This window comes from Chamaea fasciata, unplaced genomic scaffold, assembly GCF_029207755.1.
Source record: "Chamaea fasciata isolate MVZ Bird 193981 ecotype frontalis unplaced genomic scaffold, bChaFas1.0.hap1 SCAF_4, whole genome shotgun sequence".
Taxonomy (NCBI): Eukaryota; Metazoa; Chordata; class Aves; order Passeriformes; family Sylviidae; genus Chamaea; species Chamaea fasciata.
Window position 1 is genome coordinate 28,628,201 of NW_027094089.1, and position 22,617 is coordinate 28,650,817.

General features: G+C 38.4%; 1 protein-coding gene and 1 long non-coding RNA gene across 4 annotated transcripts in view; one reads left to right on the forward strand and one right to left on the reverse strand.

Annotated features, from left to right (window-relative positions):
- RAB3C (RAB3C, member RAS oncogene family) overlaps positions 1-22,617 on the forward strand; it is a 128,384-nt gene that overhangs the window by 96,264 nt on the left and 9,503 nt on the right. For both annotated transcript variants that reach the window (XM_066181182.1, XM_066181183.1), the window contains exon 4: positions 12,678-12,802. In XM_066181182.1, coding sequence (XP_066037279.1) covers positions 12,678-12,802 — 125 coding nt within the window. The remainder of the gene's footprint in view (positions 1-12,677; positions 12,803-22,617) is intronic.
- On the reverse strand, positions 18,998-21,794 carry LOC136288856 (uncharacterized). Of its 2 annotated transcripts, none has more exons than XR_010720608.1 (3): positions 21,712-21,794; positions 20,698-20,899; positions 18,998-19,638 (listed from the first exon to the last, which is right to left on the reverse strand). It is a non-coding gene; the product is annotated as an uncharacterized lncRNA (long non-coding RNA). The 2 variants fall into 2 exon arrangements; XR_010720607.1 differs by lacking the exon at positions 21,712-21,794 and adding an exon at positions 21,224-21,398.

Here is a 22,617-nt window from a genome sequence, read left to right on the forward strand (position 1 = left end):
TTTGTTGTGGGACCTGGGGGTTAATACCATCAGGCTTTTTAGATTTGTTGCTCTTCCCTTTCAATCTTTCTTAACTCTGCTGGTCAGTTTAGAAAAACACAGGGTTATTCCCCCAGACACACTCACTGTGATTGAGGCACCATTTTGGGCAAAGGGATCAAGTGATGGAAGGAGGCTGGATGGCAGGAGGTGCTAAGCCTTCCACAGTTCCGCCATGCACACAGAGGTGTACTCAACTGATCTCAGAATCTGCTACAAACCAAGCCCTCAATTTTTCATTTTTCTTCTTCTCCGCACCTTATAAAAACCTGCTGACCAACTCATTCATTCACAGTTACTTGTTTGAAATTGCAGACTTCCATTTCTGACCATGCAAAGAAAATATTTTATTATTTTGATCTTTCAGTACATTATTTCACTCTGCTCCTCAATACAGAGCAATTCTATGGATGAAATTTTGATTTTCTGATGCTTTCTTCATAATTTTCCCAAAGAAACTTTACTGTCTACCCAAACACCTGTTTAATGAATATGGCTGTGTCCTCTGAGAGGGATGTTTACTCACTGAAGTCAGTGACAAAATCCCAATGAAACAACATTGAACTGTTGGGGGATTTTTTTTTTAAATTTTTTTTTTTTTTTTTTTTTTTTTTTTTTTTTTTTTTTTTGGTTTGGTTTTGGTTTTGGTTTGGTTTGGTTTTGGTTTTGGTTTTTTTTTTTACCAGAAAGAGGCTGTAACCTTTGAAATATGTTAATGAACATGGTTCAAACAGTATGTTTTAAAGACATCACAGGCAAGACAAGATAAACTTTAATTTTTGAAAGTTCAACATGAGCCCTAGGAGAGGGCTCTAGCTTGTTGAAATGCTATTGTGTTCAATTTTCAAGAGTATTAAAAAGTTTTACATCTAATCTCTGTGTTTCACTAGAATGTTGTATTTATGCCTGCGTGTGTTGCTGTTAACTTCTGCATTACTAAGGATTTGCTTTTAAATCTGACTTCTGGGGTCAGGGAAAAACACAACAATTTTTTTTGCAGAACTGTGATGGAGAAGAAGATTCTAATATATACTAGCTAGGGCTTGAGAGGCAAAGAGATACATATATATATACCCATATGTATCTATGAATACAGTCTTTTAATTTGTGAATCACTTAGCAGCACTACTGACATTCTGAATGAATACACAATCCTTTTCCCCCCCTTTAAAAAAAATCATACTTTATTTTTAATCCTGGAAATAAAATCTGAAGTCTAATGCATCTTCTGTGAGTCAGCAGGAATAAACCTGCAATTTATTTGCTGGCAGTGTGAGTCAGCAAGCCAATCCTGCCACCCTGTGCCAGACAGGATGTAGCAGGGAAATGGTTTTTACTGTTGTCTTTAGCCAGTGGCAACCCTCACAGAATGAATTTTGATCGGCTGTCCCCCAAAAGCAAAATGTGGTCAGACAAATTAAAAATTAACACTGATGACCTTGAAGGGAAAAAAAACCCCAAACCTTACCAACACCCCCAAAACACCAGTACAATTGTGTAACTCATACTCGACTAGTTAACTTGTTAGCATCAGTTAATAGTGAGATTAAATAGTTGATATTTTGCCAATCCAGTTACAGATATCTGTGACAAAAGTCAGAAGCTCACATGTTCAACTGGAAACTAGGACACATTTCAAAATTTTGGATCTCAAATCCCGTGTGTTTGCAAGTGTATTGCCACACAGGGAAATTACTTCCAAAGAGGTATGGTTGCATGAACACAAAATCAAAAGAATCAGAATTGGGGGAATCAAAATTTAATGCCTCAATATAGTTCTGAGTATTTCCATTGCTCTCCTTCCAGAGTATAACAGGCTTAACAACCTTAAAGACAAAATACTGCTAGGATTTATATCAATTTTGTGTGAAATAATATTAACAGAGGAAACATTTCCTTGATGTTTCAGTAAATCATTGCTGTCTCTCTCATCAAGAAGAAGTAAAATAATTCACATGATTGCTCTGATACTTGCAGGCTTCATGAGTCCTTAACAAGGATATGTCATGATAATTTATCACAGGTGGCTTCAATAACCTGGTAAAACTTTTCAGTGATTACAATTGGCTATGATTTGTTTCAACTCCATCTCTAATACTTAAACACAGGCATTTCAGGAATCAATTTATGTGTGTATAAGACAGAGTTGTTTATGAAAGAAATCATGCAAAATACCAAATGAGAAATATAACTCATAATAATCTAAGACAACTGGACACAAAAGAAGTAATAGCAGAGTTCGTTTAAACTTGAAAAAAAATTGAAAGCAAAAGCAATAGAGGAAATGAAATCCAAGGAAGTGAATTTGATAAGTGAGAGAAATTTGGAAGTCATTCCTCATGAAATAGGTAGAAAGGGATTAAGGGCAACAAATGTACAATGCATTTTATAAAGAGATTTGACAGTAAAAAGTCAGGGTCAACCCAGAGTTCCTGAGAGTTTTTTATTCAGAAGTTCCTTAAAATAGGGATGTCCTGTTGGTAGATACTTGTGATATATATTGTAATTATGAATCTAGATTTGATATTTAAAAGAAAGGATGAAAAAAACCCAAAACCCTGTGCGATTCAGCTCAATGATTGCTATAGAATGCCTAATATTAATACAAAATAAAAGAATGTGACCATGTCTTTAGGAACTTTACTAGTCCCAAAATGCCACTGTTGGGTAGATTCTCTTTGGGGCTGGAGATGAGAGGCTAGTCCATAATCCCAGTACAAGAGCCTCTTTGGTAGGCACTGCAGTCCAGGCTTAGGGAACAGTTGTAGGTGCTGTGAGGAGGAAAATATAACATATGAGAACCTAGGACCAAAAGAATTTATTCAGCATCAGTATTTCTTGCTTAACTATATATTTTTTAAATTATCAAAAGCCCATCACTGTAAGAAAGAAAAACAGAAAATGAGGACACATACATATCTGTCTGTCTCTGTTTCCTTATGTATATTCTTTTATATGAGAATACAAAATGGCACGCAAAAAAAACTTAAGTTACTGAAAATTGCTCATTTACTTGAAAGTGCAATATACTCAAGCAGACCCTGTAGTTGTTTTAGTGAATTTCTTCATAACTCCCTTGTTTTATAGCTCTGTTTTTCAAATATGAGAGTTCGGATCAGCTGGATTGATTAGGGTCATTACTTGGAATTCCAGCGACAGCCTGGGCAATCAGCATAAATTGGTGATAAACAGAATCATTTATGTGGAAGCATCTGGAACTTGAAAACAAGGGGATAATCAAAAGATGTGCAAGTGCAGTCTGTATTTTGCCTTTTATTGTTTCCATGAATGTTATTTTCTTATAAAGACTTTTTTCCATCTCTTTTCAAACTCCTGGTGGTTTTTTTTGGATTGTTTTCACTGTGCATGTGTGGTAGCAGCTTTGAAGGATGATAATTTAATGGTGGATTTCTCAGTGGGGAGAAAATTAAAATGTACAGCCTTTTGTCTGTGTGGTGAGTTGTTAAATCACTTCCCACAATATGACACAGCTTGTGGTACTATAGATGACATAAAAACTCTTCATTAACATGTGTCCTACTGTGAAAAATGTGCTATATTAGTTGGTCTGCCCATAAGTAAACCTTGTTGTAAGAGAGGATTTTGAACTCCTGTGAATAAGAATCAAATATTGAGATATATTTTGTTTTATCTTAGCAGAAAATACAAGGAAGTTGCTTGGAAGATCTCTTTGCCCTTAGTGTCTAACACACTATTTTTATCTATTTTCATTGTTTTTGTTAATATCCATTCTACTTTTCTAAACAATAAAGCCTGGAAAACCAGTATATACTACACAGTAAAGGAAGAAATGCTATTGACTCACAAGGAATTTATTCTCTTTTATGAATTCTGCACACATTCAGCCAAAGCCCACTGTGCCTTGGATTAGGTCATGAACTCATCCACAAGTTCTCTGTTATCTGTCTCCATGAAAAACAGTCTCCAGTGTGTGCAATATCAGGTGTACTGGGTGTGGTGACCTTACTCTGCCTAGGGCTGAAATGTGCTGGCTGGAAAACACCCCACCTGGAGGGCTTTTTCTCTAAAAAAGGCCCATCAGAACTCAAGCACAGGAGGTACTGGGGAGGAGGGATAGAGAGTAGAGTACTAACTCAAAGCACAGTCTTTTTTATTTTTATTAATGCAGTAATTTCATACTGGGCTCTTGTTACACTGGCATCGGAAAGCAAGTTCAAGCTGTATTTGACAGCTGTGCAAAAACACATTTTGCAAAGACTGTGCCAAAGATGCAGATACTAAGGACATCTACGATCTGACTAACACAAACGGAGTATGCCCTGTAGGCTTCTGGTCCTTCATTGAAACTCCAAATAAGGAGGTGTATGTAAAAATTAGAATTTAAACTTAATGTCTTTTGCCAACAAGATATTAATTTGATACCATAGACCATTATCCAATGAATTTGCATTTTAATGTCAGAAAATAATTTTCGGACAATAACAGACACTTGGTGCTCTTATTTGAAACAACACTGTACAGAAAAGGCATCAATGCTAATACATGGACTCTTCCAAAACCTATTTGCATAATACATGAAAGGTGAAATGTAGCTCAATAAACTACTCAACAGAGACTTCTGTATGGGAAGGAACTTCCATGGGCAGAGTAGGGACAGCTAGAAATGCTTGACTAGAAAAAGAATTGTGATTGGTGAACATCTATAATGCCTTACCTCTCATCAAAATTACCGCACAGAATTGTGTAATTATTAATGTTATGTCAGTTATTATTGCATTCTACTAAAGGCAGACCCTGAGTGGGAATCACTGGGTAAGCATATACTTCCTCATCACAATTATGTTAAGAGAATATCACTGAGAATAAGTAAGAATAAATGGAATAAATGCACAAAGAATGTCAGCTCTTCAGTCTTTAGCTGTTATCCCTGCTTTCTATGTTCTTTTTTTGGTTTTAGGTAACTAAACTTTTTGCAAAATGTCATATTTCCTTGCCTAAGGTTATAAAAATGCACATATTAAAGATCAGCTCAGTTTTATCTTCTAAAGAACTGGATTAATTTGGAATATCTTTACAGCCTGTCAAAACTGAAAGGTAACTGCTTTTCTAAAATAAAGTTATGGCCTCAGAAGCTTGTAGTGAAGGGTGTTTTCATTAAAGTAGAGGCAATTCTTACCGGAACAACATGTGATGCTCTGCGTAATGTGCATTTTGACTAGCTTTCTGGCTGATAATGAACCAGAATTTTTTTAGAGTCGCACCTGTCATGCATCTTCTGCATCATCAGTGTATCTTCCTCCAAGGAAAGGTTAAATGTGTAGCCTTTCTTTGCACAGTGTGCACTCTTTGGCTCTGCACAAGGAAGATAAAGCCTGTCAGAAGAAGTGGTGAGTAATTGGCGTTGTTCTGGTTTCTCCAGTATCAGCGGTTTTTTTCACAGTCATAAGCCATTTTTCTTCATTTGACCTTCAATCCAGACAGAAAACTCAGTATTGTATAAACAACTCACATATCAAATACAGTCAGTTTTGAGCAATATTCATATATCCTGCTCTGTGGCAAGCACGGGAGGGTTGATGTATCCCATTTTTGCTATTATTTGTGTAGAGGAAACTTTCCTGTCAAACCATCCAGGAGCCACACCTGCGCCACCTGGGCTGGGACCAAAGACTCTGCACTGGTGGCTCCAGTGACCCTGCAGGTGCCCCCTTTGATTCCCTACAAACCCCACTCCCTCACAGTCAGACCAGGTTTCCTCCTTGGCTCTCCTACCCTTCCCATGACAGAGCCTCAGACATCCACAGCAGAGTCTCAGACATCTGTATCATTCAAATACTTTAATCACAGTGCTGTAAGAAATAACCAGCTTGAGCAGCCTTCGAGGAGAGACCTCTAATAAAGACATGCTAGGCTTTTACACCCTAAGAGTCTAAGCTCTCAAAAGTCTGGGATCATCTACTGTGTCTGATTGTCCAGTCACCTGCCTGACACCACAGGTTCCCAGACCTTTTGTTGTTCAAAGAGTAGCTCAGGTTTACTTTTCCTGGAGCTTCTGCCACCCAGAGTACGATCTGCAACTCAAACTGCCCTGCTTACCGAGCTACCCACACTAAATGTATCCTTAGCACATCTGTTCTCCCCAGATCCTTTTCCTCCTGCTGTTTTGTGGCACTAGAGATGGAGTAAATTTATTTTTTCTCATTTTTGTCCCCCTTTCATTGCTCTTCTCCATCTAATTTCGGTACTTCTGTGTTGCTGGGATGTCTATGCCTATTCTCTATCATATATTTGTAAGCACTTGCAGTCAGTGGGTGCCAGTGCCATCAATGAAAATAAATATCACAAATTCAATATATCATTCTGGAGAGAAGTGAAGATTCTAGAATGTCCACTAGATTTTAAACCCTCCTTGAGAATGACTGAGGTGCAATTTCCCCATTCTGGTCACATGTTTATCTACATCAGCTTTTTATTTTGATAATTATTTCCTTTATCCATTGCTTTCCATGGTTTTCAGCAATGGATTCAATGATTATTAAGGGGTTCGTAATTGAAAAAGATAAAACTATTTGTATTAGTCACAATCATGGAGATCTTATGGCCTGCTGGTAGAGCACACCAGAAAGATGAAACAAGCAGAAAAATGTCAAAAGTTGCAGGTATCTAGATTCATCAGTTCAATTAAAATCTGACAAATGTTAGCATATTCTTTTTATTATTACTGACATTCTTATTAATAATTTCTAGTATATTCATGCTATATCAATAACTGGCAAAAAAAACTCTAGTGTTCAAGTAATACCGGGACTCTTTGTCTTGTTTTTGTTAAGACTGCTTCCATTTTTTTACCTTAGTACTCTCTTCAAAATCCCAATTAGGGAACTGAGTTGGGGTTTTGTTTGGTTGGTTTATATATTTTGAATGGCTTGTCTCCCACTAATACTAGATTATTTACTGGAGGAACAGATGAAAAGCCTGAGGCCACCTGTCTCCCTGCCCTGCCTGCAGGAAGGTCTAAGCACCCAGTGCAGAGCAGCTGGTACAGAGGCAGATTCCAAATGGCCATAAAGACTGAGCATTGCAGTAATTTAATGTCCTGTACAGAATAATCCTACATATGCCTCATTTTCATCATATCCAAAAGATAACTGTGAGAGAGAGAAGAGATAGCTAAACTCCAAGATGCTGGGGCATTCTTAAGGTACATAACCTACCAACATTCCTGGGAATAATAAGAGTTTAGGAGACATAGAGGACAGGGGATAAAGAATGAAGCCTATGGTGTACAAGTGTAGAAAACACTTGGTTGTGTGAAGGAGACCTCAGACTCACTCTGTGAAAAAGCTGGCTTGAGTGGGAAGTGTGTCAGTGCTCCTCACAGACAAGGAAGGTGGGAAAGGATTTGTGGCATGATCCCATCTTCTGAAAAGATAAATGACAGAGTTTCCCCTTACCATCCCTGTCTGTGTAAGGGGCTGGAGAGGGCTTACACTGTGTGTGTCTTCCCACATCACAGGATAGAGACTCGGGGAAGGGGAAAAGAGATCCATCCTTGCTTCAATTACAGAAGGAAAATTATGTCTCCTGAAAAAGCTGGAGGGCAACCCTTCATGCTCAGAGAGGCATGGGCACTTGGCACACTCTTAGCAAATAAAGGCAGGAGGTTCAACTGGGGACACTGAACACTTTTGGAAATGCCTCCAAACTCATAGTTGCTTCTCTGATACTTCCTCCCACCAAATAAATAAATTGAGATAGAATAGATAACCTGGGCTCGACCTCAGATCCCACCACTACACTGTGCTATTTAATAATTCAACTAATGAACTTTGCAGTCACCATGCTGTAGGCAAAGATGGGAGAATTTTAAGGATTAATCACTGGACTTCACATAAGCACCACTTAAAGAAAAAAAAACAAAAACAAATAACAACAAAAAAAACAGTTTGGTAGTGGTTTCTTTAATTTGGTTTTGGTTTAAAGTTTTTTGCTTAGGTCTGAGGGTTTTCTTAGAATTTCTTTTTCCTGGCAAGATGATGCACCCCAGTTCATTGAGTACTCCTTTCATAAATCAAAACTTTAGAAGTACAACATGTTTCCTGAATTTGCTGGAATAAAAATTATACATAGCCCTCTCTGGAGCATTCTTGTTAAAGTGTTTCTCTTGCTGTTTGTTCATGTGATTTACTACACAATTAATCTAAAAAGCCTGTAGAAGCCAGCCTCTCTGTGGTAGGCAAGCATCCTTGGAGGACTTGGTGAATAGATTGAGACTATGTCTAAAAGTTCATATTCCTGGTATATTTACTCTATGTTTTAATGGATATATTTGCTTGCCTTCCATGCAGTCTGTGGGTGAAAATATGAGAGACTATTCCAGGTTATATGAATAGTTGTCCTGGACACATATGAGTTAGTAAAAAGTGATCATCTGAAGAAATATTCAGAGTAAACTCAAAGTATGCCAGCAGTGGGTGCAACCTGAAATATATTGAGTACAGCAAACAGCAGATTTGCCTTCTGTAGCAGTTTCTCCAGGACAAAATGCAGTGTTACCCAGACACAGCCAAGTTAAGCCTGAACTCAGGGAAAAATACATCTTGCTGGATCTGACTAACAAGGGAGAGGCTGCTGCAGCTCCAACCCCGGGTCCAACCAGTAGTGAGGCTGAAGATCTATTCCTAGCAGATCATGTGTACATAGCTAACAAATGTACAACACATATATATGCATATAAAAATGACCATATGCACACACATTGCAGACCAAAACACCCAGGACCACTCAGAGGGCTCCCATGAACACCAAGAACATCATCATCCTCTCGCTGCTGCCTTCTGAAACAGCGCAGCATCGAGGTCCACTCCTGGGAATGTGTATCTGTGCAGACACACACACTGTGGCTTCCCCCATCAGCTGGGCTCATAACCTCAATCTTCCCAGTAGCTGCCCCTGGATCCCACTGTCCTCAGTTTCTGGCACCTGGGCATAAGCCTCCAGTGTTGACTTGCAGTGATGGGTTTCATGCTGGACAGTGGGGCTGGGACTTTCGTGGAACAACCCTGGAAGGGACCTAATGTGGCTTCCAGGTCTATTTCTGAGTCTTAATTTGGTAACCTGCCTTAGTACACCCCTGATCCACCAGGCCAGTGGACACAGACTTTGGATAACCTGATGTTTCCTGCAATAGGCCTGAGAGCGGCTAGGTCCAGGATACTGTTTGGGCTCTCTCTCCTGCCATAATCTCTCTGTGCTTCTTTTGGATCTACAGATAAGCTTTTATCACCTAATCTAACGTGAACAGTCTGGTTTCCACAGCAGTACCATCAGAGCAGCTCCCCCGTATTGCCCTGTACTATATACCATGGCTTCCAGCCTCTCAGCTGCCTCAGCCAGCTGGTGCAGCGTGTTCCTGAACCCTACTCTGCCACACTGTGCAGCATTTCTTTCAAGCTGACCAAGAGCACACACAGGCTCCCTGCTATTGTTACCTATGCAGTTATTTGAAGATCTCACTGTTTTAAGATAAGCCAACAGCATTGGTTTTATTCGCATTCAGCAAGTGCTCTTTTTTGACAAGGAGCTGGTAGAAGTGCAGTATAGGGAGAACAAACTTTGAGCTGATCATGGAAAGTAATGGGTCATTGCACTCCTCCATTAATCTGGCCCGCTGGAGTCTATACATTATAAAAATTCAAGCACGATGCAGATTTCCTTTCTACCATAAAACTAGAAAGGGAAAGCTTTACAGGGTAAATTACTATTGGCATACACCAGGTCACTGGTGAGCGTGAACAAGAACTTTTTCAGCTTACTGGAAACATCATCTTTGCCTTTTCATGTCTTCAATCTTCCTGAGCCTAAAGTTCTTTACAAAGACAGCTGTTTATGTTTTGGATTAATCAGAAGTCTTGGTCATTTGAAAGGTTATATATGCAAGGAACAGGAAAACCTCTTTTTATTCAAGTGTCCTATGTGTTGGCTTTGGTGGACAGTCGTGGGAATCAAAACCTACAGAAGCCAATAGTGGAACTGTATGTCTAAAAGAAAACATAACAGTGATAAGCCTATTGTATCCTTTGAATCAAGCTTCTGTGGGTGTGGTGTTGGGTGTGAATACATTTGGCTAATTTTTACAGTCAGTTGTATTTTTTGCACTACAGTCTTTTTTCAAAATGTAAGCCTTTGGATTTGTTTCCGAGGACAAGATCTATTTTTATTACTTAAAAAAATATAACTAGAAGATGAGATAAAAGCAAGACAGATTAAAAAATGTCTATGAATAAAATAAGTTGCTTTGGTAATGAGAAGAATTTGAAGATTTGTAGTTGTAGAATAAAAAAAATCACATCTGATTGCAGTAAAATGAAGGGACCTTACATTCTTAATGAAAGAAACTCATGTAAAGCTCTGCAGGCAGTTTGTAAAACATGGCTGAATGAATACTCTATAGAGTTGTGTAATGATATTTCTTCAGGCTATATTTCTTCATCAGTTTATTCTATTTCAATGTTACAGATTATGTAAGTAATTCTTTCTGTAAAGCTTGATATCTTAAATGTATATTTTGCTTTTGAAATGTATTTGATTTCCTGCTGACATAAAGTGAATAAATTGGCTCACAACTAATAATTGTTCAGAGCTAAGCTCTTTTAGAGTACTTAATGGACTAACATACTCTGACATTTGAAGTACTAGTATTTGCAAAGTTGCTGTGGTGACAAATGTAGTTCTGGTTAAAAAACACAATAATAATTCTACTTTGCTTAACCACTCAGCATGATTCCAAAAGGACATTTCTGCCAAAGTGAATGCATGTTGTCCTTTTATTCTGAGAAATAGTATCTTTAGTAAAATATAATTGTATGGGGAAGTCTGACTTCTCTTTGATCACAGTACCTTACACCTACTCAAATTACTATTGAAGCAGATTTAAGTAGCACAGTGTCCACTTCTTGATGAAAAGATCGGGTCAGGCCCAAGGCAACAATCTTCTAGCACAAAATGTCTGAGACTTGCTTCAGCTTCTTTTTGATCATTGTGATAAAGTAAAACATTCCTAGAGGCAGTGATCCTTCCCTTTGCATTTCTCTGCCTGGCACTGCAAACCCATCAGACATGGCCTAGAGGTTCATTGACTCATGCAGGGAACCTGTAGGCAATGGCATTGGACCCAGGGTCACAATGACAGCTATAGCAGCTTTTGCCCCTGGCCATCCCTCTGGTTTTGCAGTAAGCAAAGCCAGCTGGGGAGATTTGATCCATTTTCTGTCTTTCACTAGAATCAGTTGTCAGACTAGATCTTGATCTTGTTTCTGAATTTACGAGTGTGCAGATGGGTCTCAATATGTAGATATGATGGCTGTTATGAGAAGGGGTCACTGGTGAAAGTACCCATGCAGTACCCATACAGACCAGTTTCCAAGACGTTTAGGTGACAGATTTTTCAAGCTATTTCATCTTTTGTCAAAGAGACTTTGAGAGACATGGTCCATGATATGCCGCAGGATCCCTTTCCAGGGTGTCCTCACATAAATGTGTAATTGTAGAAGTTAGTTTTTATTCTATTGCCATTTTCCTGAGCACCCTGTATTTATTGCACAAGGAAGGAGGGAGGGAGGAAATGGTGTAAGACAGGCTGGCATAAAGAGGGATGCTCTCTGTCTTTTCTCTCTCCATTGAATTTATGGAGGCAGAAGAGATATCCATATCCCATGAAAAACTTAGAGCCTAGAGCCAGACGTAGTCACAAGTCCAAGACAAAGTGTAAGTGCTTGGAGTAAGTTTCCTGCATCCTGTGTTACCTTCAAGGGCAGGTATTGCTCCCAGACAGAAGATGGTAAGCAGCAGCATCACTCTTGGCTGAACCTGGAGCCAGCTCTGGAGCTTTCCTTCTACAGAGCAGATCTGGGTACCAGCTGAATGGTGGCAGGAAACAACTGAGTGGTACCATGAGTATGGTTCCAAGTCACCCTTTATCTGCTCATGTTCAAAGAGAGCACTGTAAGATGTTTCACCACCAGCACTCATGGTCCCTATGGGTATTTCAAGGCCTCAGATTCTTCCACTCAGCTGAAGTTGTGGTTAAGGCTTGTATAATTTAAATGGAAGATAAATCAGAGTTCAAGCCCAGCCCCTCCCCATGGCTTAATGCGCAAAGTGTTGCTGACCTTCTGGTAGATCAGAGGCCTGCGGAAGAATGTGCGAGAGAGAAACAACAGAAGGAAGAAAAACTCTGAAATTTTTTAGGTTTTGCTGCTAAATTTACATCCTGATCTTAAAAGTAAAAGATAAGAAATTAATACATTGCTGATTTTCTTTCAGAGCTCTCTTTTTAGGTTTTATGGTTTGTCTTAAAATGTGAAAATGAAAGAAAGTATCATCTCTTTTTTCTATAAATATAGGAAGGATTTTAAAAGCAGGAGAAAATACTATTTTTAGCAAGCAAAAGTAAACCTGTGCTGATAGTATCTCCATAATAGTAATGCCTGACAGAAAATCCTTAGTTCATTTGAAATCTGTAATTAAACAGAATCATGTTACCCTAGTTGTCAAAATCAGTATTGTCTCTTTTGTCTTTTTGCAACTCTGTTTTGAAATTGACTTGAGGGAAATTTGCTTTGCTTTGACTCCTCTCTCTCCCTTTCTCTTCTAAGGTCAACTCAAATCAAAACGTACTCTTGGGACAATGCTCAGGTTATTTTGGTTGGCAACAAATGTGACATGGAGGATGAACGAGTAATCTTCACTGAGAGGGGAAAGCATCTAGCGGAGCAACTTGGTAAGAAAAGACCCAACAAAAGCTTTGTGATTGCTTGTGAGAATGCACAAACTAATTTCATTAATTGCTACAATACTTGCTAATACATGTTCATGACACAATCATTGCAAAGGAATAGTCACTTGCATTGATTTTTATTTCTACAGCCTTTTTGATATGGAGGAAGGAAACAGGTAAATCAAAAAAACCCCAAGCACTGTACCCTCAAAAAAAAAAAAAAAAAAGAAAAAAAAAAAAGAAAAAGGAAAAGAGAAATTAGAAATTGCAGAAAAAAGAAAAAAGCTTACTAGACCTTTTTGCACCTTGAGCAGATTTGGATTATGATTAGCAATATCAAAAATCCGAACCAGAAATACGCTGCTGTCCAATTCAACTCCCACTGCTAACACTTCTTCCACTGATCTACTGTACATTCACAGAACTGTAGGTATGAACTTGTCTCGTAAAGTCTCCCTCTGGGAAGCAAATTCTGTAGATACAGAAAATTGCCAAGCTGTGAGCACCTTTGTTGTTTCTGCTTCTAGATAACAGTGTTATCCTTTCATACCATGAAATGTTTTCAGAGTGACACGGGCCAAGCTTTAATGGAAAATCTCCAGAGCATCATTGTAATACTACTATCCAGCCCCTTTTTTCCTTCAAATTTCTTGATCTCTGGAGACTAAGCCTAGCAGTTGTGTAAATCAAACTCTGGCATTGTTAGAGGTCAATTTATGTATAGGCAATCATAAATTATGGCCATGAATTTGTTATTATTTTTAAAATTATGTGTGGTAAAAGCTCAGTCTGGTCAAAATACACATAACCAAGATCTTCTTGTCACTAGTCCTATATAGGTAGATGAAAGGATGTTTTAAGAGGGGATCTAATCTCATGCTGGTGGTTCTTAAGTCATGTATATTCATAGGTCAATGATCTTATTTTTTAAAAATACTTTTTTTTTCTGCTTGTACAATTTCTTTTTCTGGTAAACAGTTTCATCAGAAAAACATACCTTCCTACTGCACCTGTCTTAATAAGTGTTGCGTATGTATAAAAGAGCTCCTTGAAAGAATACATTAAAGATTACTATAAGTTAGCCCTTGAAAGATTACAGGAAGTATTTAGCATGATGTTGTATCCAGAAAACCTTCCAATATTTGTGAAGAATTGAGTTTCTCAAACTGCTTGCAACAAAATCGTTAACAGAGGATATTTATCTTTGCAAATACCTGTTGTATTTTTTTATATATATTTTTCTATTTCTGTTCTTCCCATTTCCAATATTTATTCATTGTACTCGAGACAGGAAAGTGTATTCATTGGAAAAATAAATCCCAAAAATCTAACTGTATACTTTTACCAAAAATTTTGACAAGGTGCTGAGACATTTAGCAGCAATCATAAATTTTCACTAGAGAGTTTGAAGATTTCTTTACAGCCATATAAAAAATCAGAATTTTTATTCTTTGAGCCATATTCCTATTAAAAAAATAATAATAATGCAGTGAATTGACAAGGCATGCCCAAAGTCATGAATTTATCAAGACAAGAAGGATCCTTGAACGTTGTACAGTCAAGAATCCTCAGATGTAATAACCAGTGCTTGATAAAAAGAAAAAAAAGGTAATGAGATAGATATCAAAACTCATGTTTCAGACTTTGAAGCAAATTCTAACTCCTGGGGTTTAAAATTCAATCTTTATGGAAGAAGATTATCCTCTATTTATCTACTCAGGGGGTTTCTTTTCTCAGATATATATCCTGTGGCTATCTCAAGGGCAGATTATTGAATTAGATAACTTGTGTCTCTGATCCAGTAATTTACTGTAGTCAGACTGTCACACAAATATTTACATGTTTCCTGTACAGCTGCAAATAATTTCTTAAATCTGCCCAGTGACTGGGTGAGATGGTTTCAGAAACCTCCAAGGGAAAGAAAGACTTTCCCTTAACTGCAGTAAGTGCACTGGCCTTGCTGGCTGGTTTGGAGGGCACCCATTGTGTTATACTCTTGGGACTGTCTTTTGTTTCTCTGGCAGCAAGTTGGTAACATCTCTTACAGAGGAGTTTTAAAAATAACAATATAGATTTTTCTGTCCAGCCAGACATTTTAAAACTGTGGGCCCTTTGAACTCAGTGTTGATCAGACAGACACAAGCAAATACAATCATGAATGCTGTACAAAAACCGCACTGTGACAACCTCTGTTCTTAAGTGTGATTTTATTTTCTTGGTTTGCTTATTTGAAGTTACCGAGAAAATGAACACATGCACCTTCTGGGGTAAATATTCGAAAGGTCAAAATGAGAACTGAGCATTTAACCCTCTGGGAAACATGGTGTTCTGTTGAGAACAGTATTATTGGGAAAAGGGACCTCCTTTTGGGTCCTGACCTCTCTGAAAAGTGTGGCCTTAAAGTTTATTAACAAGGTGTAAACATTCATTTCTTTAAATCTCGGTGCTGGCTTGTTTCTCAAGGAGTTTAAATGAACCAGCAATAGGTCTTATTATTGTTGGAGAAGATCTGCTGAACTAGTCAAGTATGCTGTGGTACCTCTGCATACCTTTCTCATGGCACTACTCAAAATTCACAAAAGAATGAAGGAATAGTTAGGAATCCAGACCTGACCTTGAAGGAAAATTACAGAATGTTTATGAGGTCAGAATCTGTCTTGTTTGCTTTGAAGATTTTTTTAAAATTTATTGTCAATAACATGACACTAACAATACCACCATGGATCGTAGCTGCAAGCAGTGCAGTAGGTGTTTTGTGAAAGATGTGAAATGGCAAACATGTAGAAATACTTTTTCTGACCATAGCAAATTATACTTGGGGTCTCATGAACCAAATCCAATACATTTATATTCAATAGGCCTTTCGTAATTCTTTCTGTGGATTTGTACAATGATGTCTTTGAAGCCATATAGAATCATACCACCCACAACACCCTTTAGATATGTCGTTTATCTGTTATCTACTTCTTTGAATTGGCCCTCTGATAGGTTTTTTTAATTATTTTTCTGCACTGTTGTATTCTTACAGTGTACAATTGTTTGCTGTCACCTACTCTCTGTACCTCTCTGGGTTTCAGAGAGCCCTGTCATATTTCTTTTTTCTCCATATGGCAATTCCAAGAATATTTAATTGTTCCAGGCATAAAGACACAAAGACATACATTAGTCATTCCTTATCATCCTATTCAGTACTTTTTTAGACTGTATTTTTAAGAAATCAGTTCATGGTTGTTTAACACAATAGCATCATTAAAAGACTAAGTTAGAATGAAATGGAAATAGATATGATCAAATAAAGTCACATAACCTTTCCTCATATAAATATAATTCCAAGAACGCATGGAAATACGACAAACCAGCCAATAGAGAGAAATAATTAAGGCAAGGTTAGTATTGTTTAGTAATCATAGCCAACACATTTAAAGAAGTTTGTTCACTAATCATTCCCAAAAAAAGGGTATGGAATATAATTCTTATGATATTTTTTGTCTTCATGGATATTTGTTCTGAGCACTACCTGGACTGGCTATGGAGAGAATAGAAATATAGTCAGCACTTATATACTTTAAAGCATTTTAGTAAAATACAGTTGGGACTTCTTGCCAAGAAAATGCATGCACTCCTGCCAGCTGTATTACTCACACAGTTTTCTGAGATATTGCTCTTGTGCCTGTCAGCAAAACTCACACATTCATAAAAGTTTGGTGTCAATTGTCAGAAGAGAAATAAAAGGACTGACTCACAGGTAGCTTGATGTCTTGGTTTTTTATTCATAGTCTGCAGGACATATTGATATTTTTATCTATATTCCAGCTAAGCTAGAGGCGTGCACAGACCTGTGAATGGAGTGAATAACTGCACAGGAAAATGGGTACTTGCATATGCAGTTTGGCATATAGTTTTCCCACTTATTTGGGACATTCTGCTATGCCTGCTAATTAGATACATCAATTTTTATGTGATCTTTGGTTTCTCAGGTTCTTCTTATGCTTTGCCATCTAGGATCAACCACGGCTGGGGGCATTCATCATGTCTAAGCATGTCCTAGGTTGCACTTGCCTGTTTTCTAAACTTAAACTGGCATTCTATTTCTCCTGGAGGCCGTCACCCAATGTCAGAAAACAAAATGAAACAGGCCCCTTCTGGATGAGCTCTCACGCTCTCTTCTGCAAGAGGCAGCAGAAAACAGCCCTCATGCTGTATTCAGGGAACCTGCAAAGGCCTCTGAATATTATGTGTGTCACAGTCAGCAGTGCCTCTGACTTCAGTACACCTCCACAGCTTGTCTCTCAGAGAGATAGGCATTTTACCCCTCAGATGTAATTACGTACCTTATCTCCATATTTTCTCTTCTCATTTGAGTGACCAGACAACTTCAAGTCTTTACTTTCACTTATCCCTTTCTCTTTCTTTCTTTCTTTCTTTCTTTCTTTCTTTCTTTCTTTCTTTCTTTCTTTCTTTCTTTCTTTCTTTCTTTCTTTCTTTCTTTCTTTCTTTCTTTCTTTCTTTCTTTCTTTCTTTCTTTCTTTCTTTCTTTCTTTCTTTCTTTCTTTCTTTCTTTCTTTCTTTCTTTCTTTCTTTCTTTCTTTCTTTCTTTCTTTCTTTCTTTCTTTCTTTCTTTCTTTCCTTCCTTCCTTCCTTCCTTCTTTCTTTCTTTCCTTCTTTCCTTCTTTCCTTCTTTCCTTCTTTCTTTCCTTCTTTCCTTCTTTCCTTCTTTCCTTCTTTCCTTCTTTCTTTCCTTCTTTCCTTCTTTCCTTCTTTCCTTCTTTCCTTCCTTCTTTCCTTCTTTCCTTCTTTCCTTCTTTCCTTCCTTCCTTCTTTCCTTCTTTCCCTCTTTCCCTCTTTCCTTCTCTCTTTCCTTCTCTCTTTCCTTCTCTCTTTCTTTCTCTCTTTCTCTCTTTCTCTCTCTCTTTCTTTCTCTCTCTTTCTCTCTTTCTCTTTTTTCTCTTTCTCTTTCGCTCTCTCTCTCGCTCTCTTTCTCTCTCTCTTTCGCTCTCTCTTTCACTCTCTCTTTCTCTCTCTTTCGCTCTCTCTTTCTCTATTTCTATTTCTCTCTTTCTTTCTCTCTTTCTTTTTCTTTTTCTCTTTCTCTGTCTATTCCCCTTTTCCTTTTCCTTTTCCTTTTCCTTTTCCTTTTCCTTTTCCTTTTCCTTTTCCGTTTTTCTTTCTCTCTCTTTCTCTTGACTACCATTGCTTTGTAAATAATTTCTACCAAAAACAATAAGAAGAAGGAAAAAAATATCTTGCTTCAAATAGAACCATCCTTTCTTGGCTATTTGGTCTTCATTTTGTTCTTGGCTCGTATATTTGTGTAGGTAATGGTTTTGCCAGGGAGACAACAGAGCCATGACTGAGCCGTGCTTGCATTTCTTCAAATTAAACCATTTAGCATACCTGAAAGTGGGGCATTTGTCAGTGTTGTTGTCAGGGCTTACAGAGGGTGCAGTTGTGTGTGGTCTGACCCAGCCTGCAAGAGCAGACCTGTTGCTGAGATGGAGGAGGAGCACAACTGATTTCTGAATCCTTCCAGGGCTGGTCCCCAGCATCAGGGCTGCGGTGCACCTCCACTTGACTTTGGCGGTGAGGCCTGGAGGCTAATGCATATATTAGGCATCTGTGGGCATGCTGGGGCTACTAGGTAGCTGTGAGTTTAGGTAATGAACTGAAGAGGCGTTTTTAGTGCTGTTATTTTGGCATTTAAATCAGGAACCAAGTGGGAACTGACACATCAACACACAGTTTGCTAGAACAGCAAGTTCTGTTTCGCCTCTGACAGGAGGCTGTGATGCACAAGGCAGGGTCACCCACAGCTTAGAGAGCACAGACATATGACTGCATCTAACTTTGCATTAAAAATGAAAATAATTGGGTTGTGTCACAATATTCCTGTTCAAACTTCCATCCTTCACTGTTTTCTATCTCTTTTTAATGGGCAAATGTTAGTTCCAGAGATAGACTGACAGCACTGATAAATACCAGTCTTCTGTTTAGTTACAACACAGACAGGGTATTGGCAGAGCAATTACAGCCTCCTGTCCCCAGGTTGTTCTTCTACTGGGGAGAAAGCCAACCTGCCATTGCTTTTACATACTGGGAGCTGCATTACAGCGAAGTTATTTAATAACAATGAGGAGCAAGGGTTTGCTCAACCCATGTCTCCTGTAAACACACAAAAATATCTTTGCCAGAAATCTAGTTTATTGCCTAAATGAACTCATTTAAAAGGTATCTGAAAACCACAGTCAGAATCAATACAAATGGAATTTATATAAACCCTTCTGTTATGAAAGAATGGATAATGAGATGTTAGCTGAAGCATGACCAGTAACTGCCCCTTGGGTCCGTCCATTCTGCCAAAGCTGAGAGTCCCCCTTTAGCTTGTTTTTGTAAATAAACTCAGGCATCCTAAAGACTAGATAAATACATTAGCATTTTTGTTAATATTCTTTATCTTCCTTTTAATTCTCTATTTTGAATGGGGATAAAACACAGCTCTTCTCTGAGATAATCATAGCACAGTCCTATTCTGAGGCTCAATGATGTTTTAATAATTTTCTTATCATAGTCCAGCAGTTGGCCTTGTTGGGACAGTAGGATCTAGAGAGCAAAGCCCAGCAAAACAGAACTGCTGCCATAACCAGATAGTTGCTGGTGTAGGAGATACTTGGAAAAACAGTAGTGGTCTCCAGCTACTTTCAGCCCATTTTTCCTAGGAGAGATGACCTTTGCAATCATGCCATGTGTGTCCTTTCTCTCTTTGACTAAAATATATTGACAGTTCTGAGGAAGTGGACATCTGAGGAGCGGAGAAAGGTCTAGCAGTTGCCTTGACTGACAGCCTGTAATGTGAATGCAAAATTTATTAGATACTATTCATAGCAGGCAAGAAGGCAAGTGCCTGCCAGTGCCCCCTCAGAACTGCCCACAGGATGCAATTCCAAGAAAATAAGGCCTTATTAACTCCTCTCCTTTATACACAACGATATTGTTAAATTATTAATTCCCATGACTTCCTGGAGCTTGCCTTTATATCCCACTATTAAAAAGAGAGCAGCTTCCTGCAGCCATTTCTTGCTCTGATGCTGCTGTCTCCCTGTGCTCCTCACAAGCCTGGATTGAACAAAGCACTGGCAAAAGCAGCACTAAGAACCACAATTCAAGCTTGTCTTCATCAAAGTTTAGAAGGATAGTTATTGAGGGAACATACCCTTGTGGACATCTGTGAAACATAACATCAGGGGTGATAAATTAAATTGTCTTTGTTGTAGACAAACACTCTGAAACCAAAAATGCCTTCCTGATCAACTGGTGAAACATCACCATAGGTCTTGTCTGTATTGGCTGTGGAAATGTACTTAAAATTTGCTGTCTAGTCTGTGCTCTTGATATCACATTTTCTCAGGAAGATGAGAGGGTGCAGAATGTTCTCTTTGCAAATGACTCTGCTTTCTGGGCTTTTTTCTTCCCAGTGTTTTGAAAGCAGACATAAACAAGTGTTAATGAGCAGTTAGGAAGGAGCCTCTGCAGAGCCAGCACACATGTGTGGCAGAGAGGGTACAAAGTCACTAATTCTGTCTGATTGGATGATTCAGATAAGCCATCTAACTGCTCTGTGTGCATTGTAAATCACCAGGTGGACAACAGCGCTGTGCTGGTGCCCTGTCTAGTTCTGCTGCTGTAGTGCTCTGTAGGGGCTGACAAAAGCTTGGCAGCTTTCTTTGAATCAGTAGTAGTGAAAGAGGGAAAGAATCAGCAAAGGAAAACAGAATTAAACACAAAATAAGCATTCAAAATATGGTATTGCATGTTCAAAACACTTTGTACATGTGTTCAGGCTACACTCTGATGTTTTGGATGTTCTGAGTTTCTGCTCTCTTGTGCTTTACCTACCCACTCACCTCTTGGGCTTCTCTTGTCTTTGCAATATTCTCCTCTGCGTGGCCTCATCCACACCAGCAGTACAGATCATCACAGGTGGTGGGAACATGGTGTTCCTTGAGCTCTGCTTCCTGGGCATCACCAGATAGCTGCCTCACTTCACTCTTATACCCTCATGGAAAACAGTTTCTCTCCATTAATAATGAGCAGTGGAAAAAAACCCTGAAGAAAGTATTAAAAGTCATATAACTCAGGTTGTCATACACAGGGATTAATGAAACTTAGGGTGTCTAAGAGCCATTAGTAAAATAATTGCAAGATGAGTCAGGAGAGAAGGAGGTGTCATGGGGAAAAAAGATCCTCAAAATATTCCATAACAGAATGAAAACAACAGAATTCAAGTGCTGATTCCAGGCACACTCTGCTAGGAAAAAATCTGTATAGTTCCTTGAAACTGTTCCACAGGCAGGGTTTTGGTTAAACAAATAAACCAGCCAAAAGAACCAATCTAATTTTTTGGGATATCTTGCACAAGGTAACACTCACATGAGAAATTGAATTCCTTGCCCAGGACAGTCAGTTGCTGTTTGGGTGGCAACAGGAGCCTCTTTTGCCAGGGTCCTGGTAATGGTGTCTTTGGTTACATCAGATGACATTCTGAACTCCTGTTGAATATTTGTAATCCAGTGGTCCTACTTGCTCAGAACATACCACGATGCTTTGACACTGATCGCCAGAAACTGCACAAAGCTTTTCTTAACTATTTTAATTGGCTTCAAGAGACTCTTCTGCATTGCCATTTCTGCAGCTGTGAGAACAGTTTTCACAGACCATCTACAAGTGTCTTACCTATGTGCAGCTGCATCTGTTTTATGGCAAGAACTGCCTGGAAGGAACTCATATGTATGCCCCACTCTCTTCTTGGGAAGATGGATGTTTATTTGCACATTCAAGCATATAAATAGCACCTGTCATAGGCCTGTACACAGCAAGAGCTGTCTGGGCTAATTTCCAAGACTGTCCCAAATTCCCACCTGCACAGTTCCAGTAAAGAATAAAATCTTCATTTTGTTGTGAAGGCAATTGAGTGCGCGGACATTTTCTCTCAGATCTGTCCCTTGTCTCATCTGTGCAGCAAAGCCTAGCCTAGAAGGTCCAGACAATTAATGTCTAAGGTGATAAAATACCATCATAGCTGATATCCAAATACACCACTGCTATGACTGCAATTTCCTTTTTATATAGATATCCACAGATAATTGATAGAAATCACCACATCTGAATTTTATTTGACTCAATTATTTTGTGCTTGAGACTCTCTAACCCTCCGTTTGACCCAGAGAATGGATGCCTTTTAAGTTTTTCATTATGTTCTTATGCAAAACATCCATCCCAGTTTTCCTGCTTTGCATAGAAATGTGGAATGAAAAGCTTTTTATGGCAGTGTATTCTCCTACTGGTGAGTTTACCCTTAACACTTCTTGCTGATAGTAACAGAAGCAGTATGACCAAACAAATCCTTGTACAATATTTGTAGATCTTGTTATCTAAACTCCCTATGAACAATTGCTTTCCCCGGTGCTTAGCTGCTACACATTTAAACATTTTAGTACTTTGTGACACTTCAGTCCAGCACCTTGAATAAATAAAGAATATGAAAAAAAATCAGAGCACAGTTGAATTTGTAATTTGCTTATTACTTCTTGCTGGGTTATCATGCCAAGCTAAATGTAATTACCTGCAGTAATTCTAGGGTAGAACTCAAATTGCAAAAGCTGCCTGGAAAACTGTAATAGGACTGAATGTGTAGATTACATTCTGTTTAGATGGCATATTGAATACATAATACCAATGTAACCAAAGTATTTGCATTTAAATTTTATGTGGCCTTTCAAAACAGAAAAAACAAAACATTAAAAAACCCAAACCAAACTACCAGA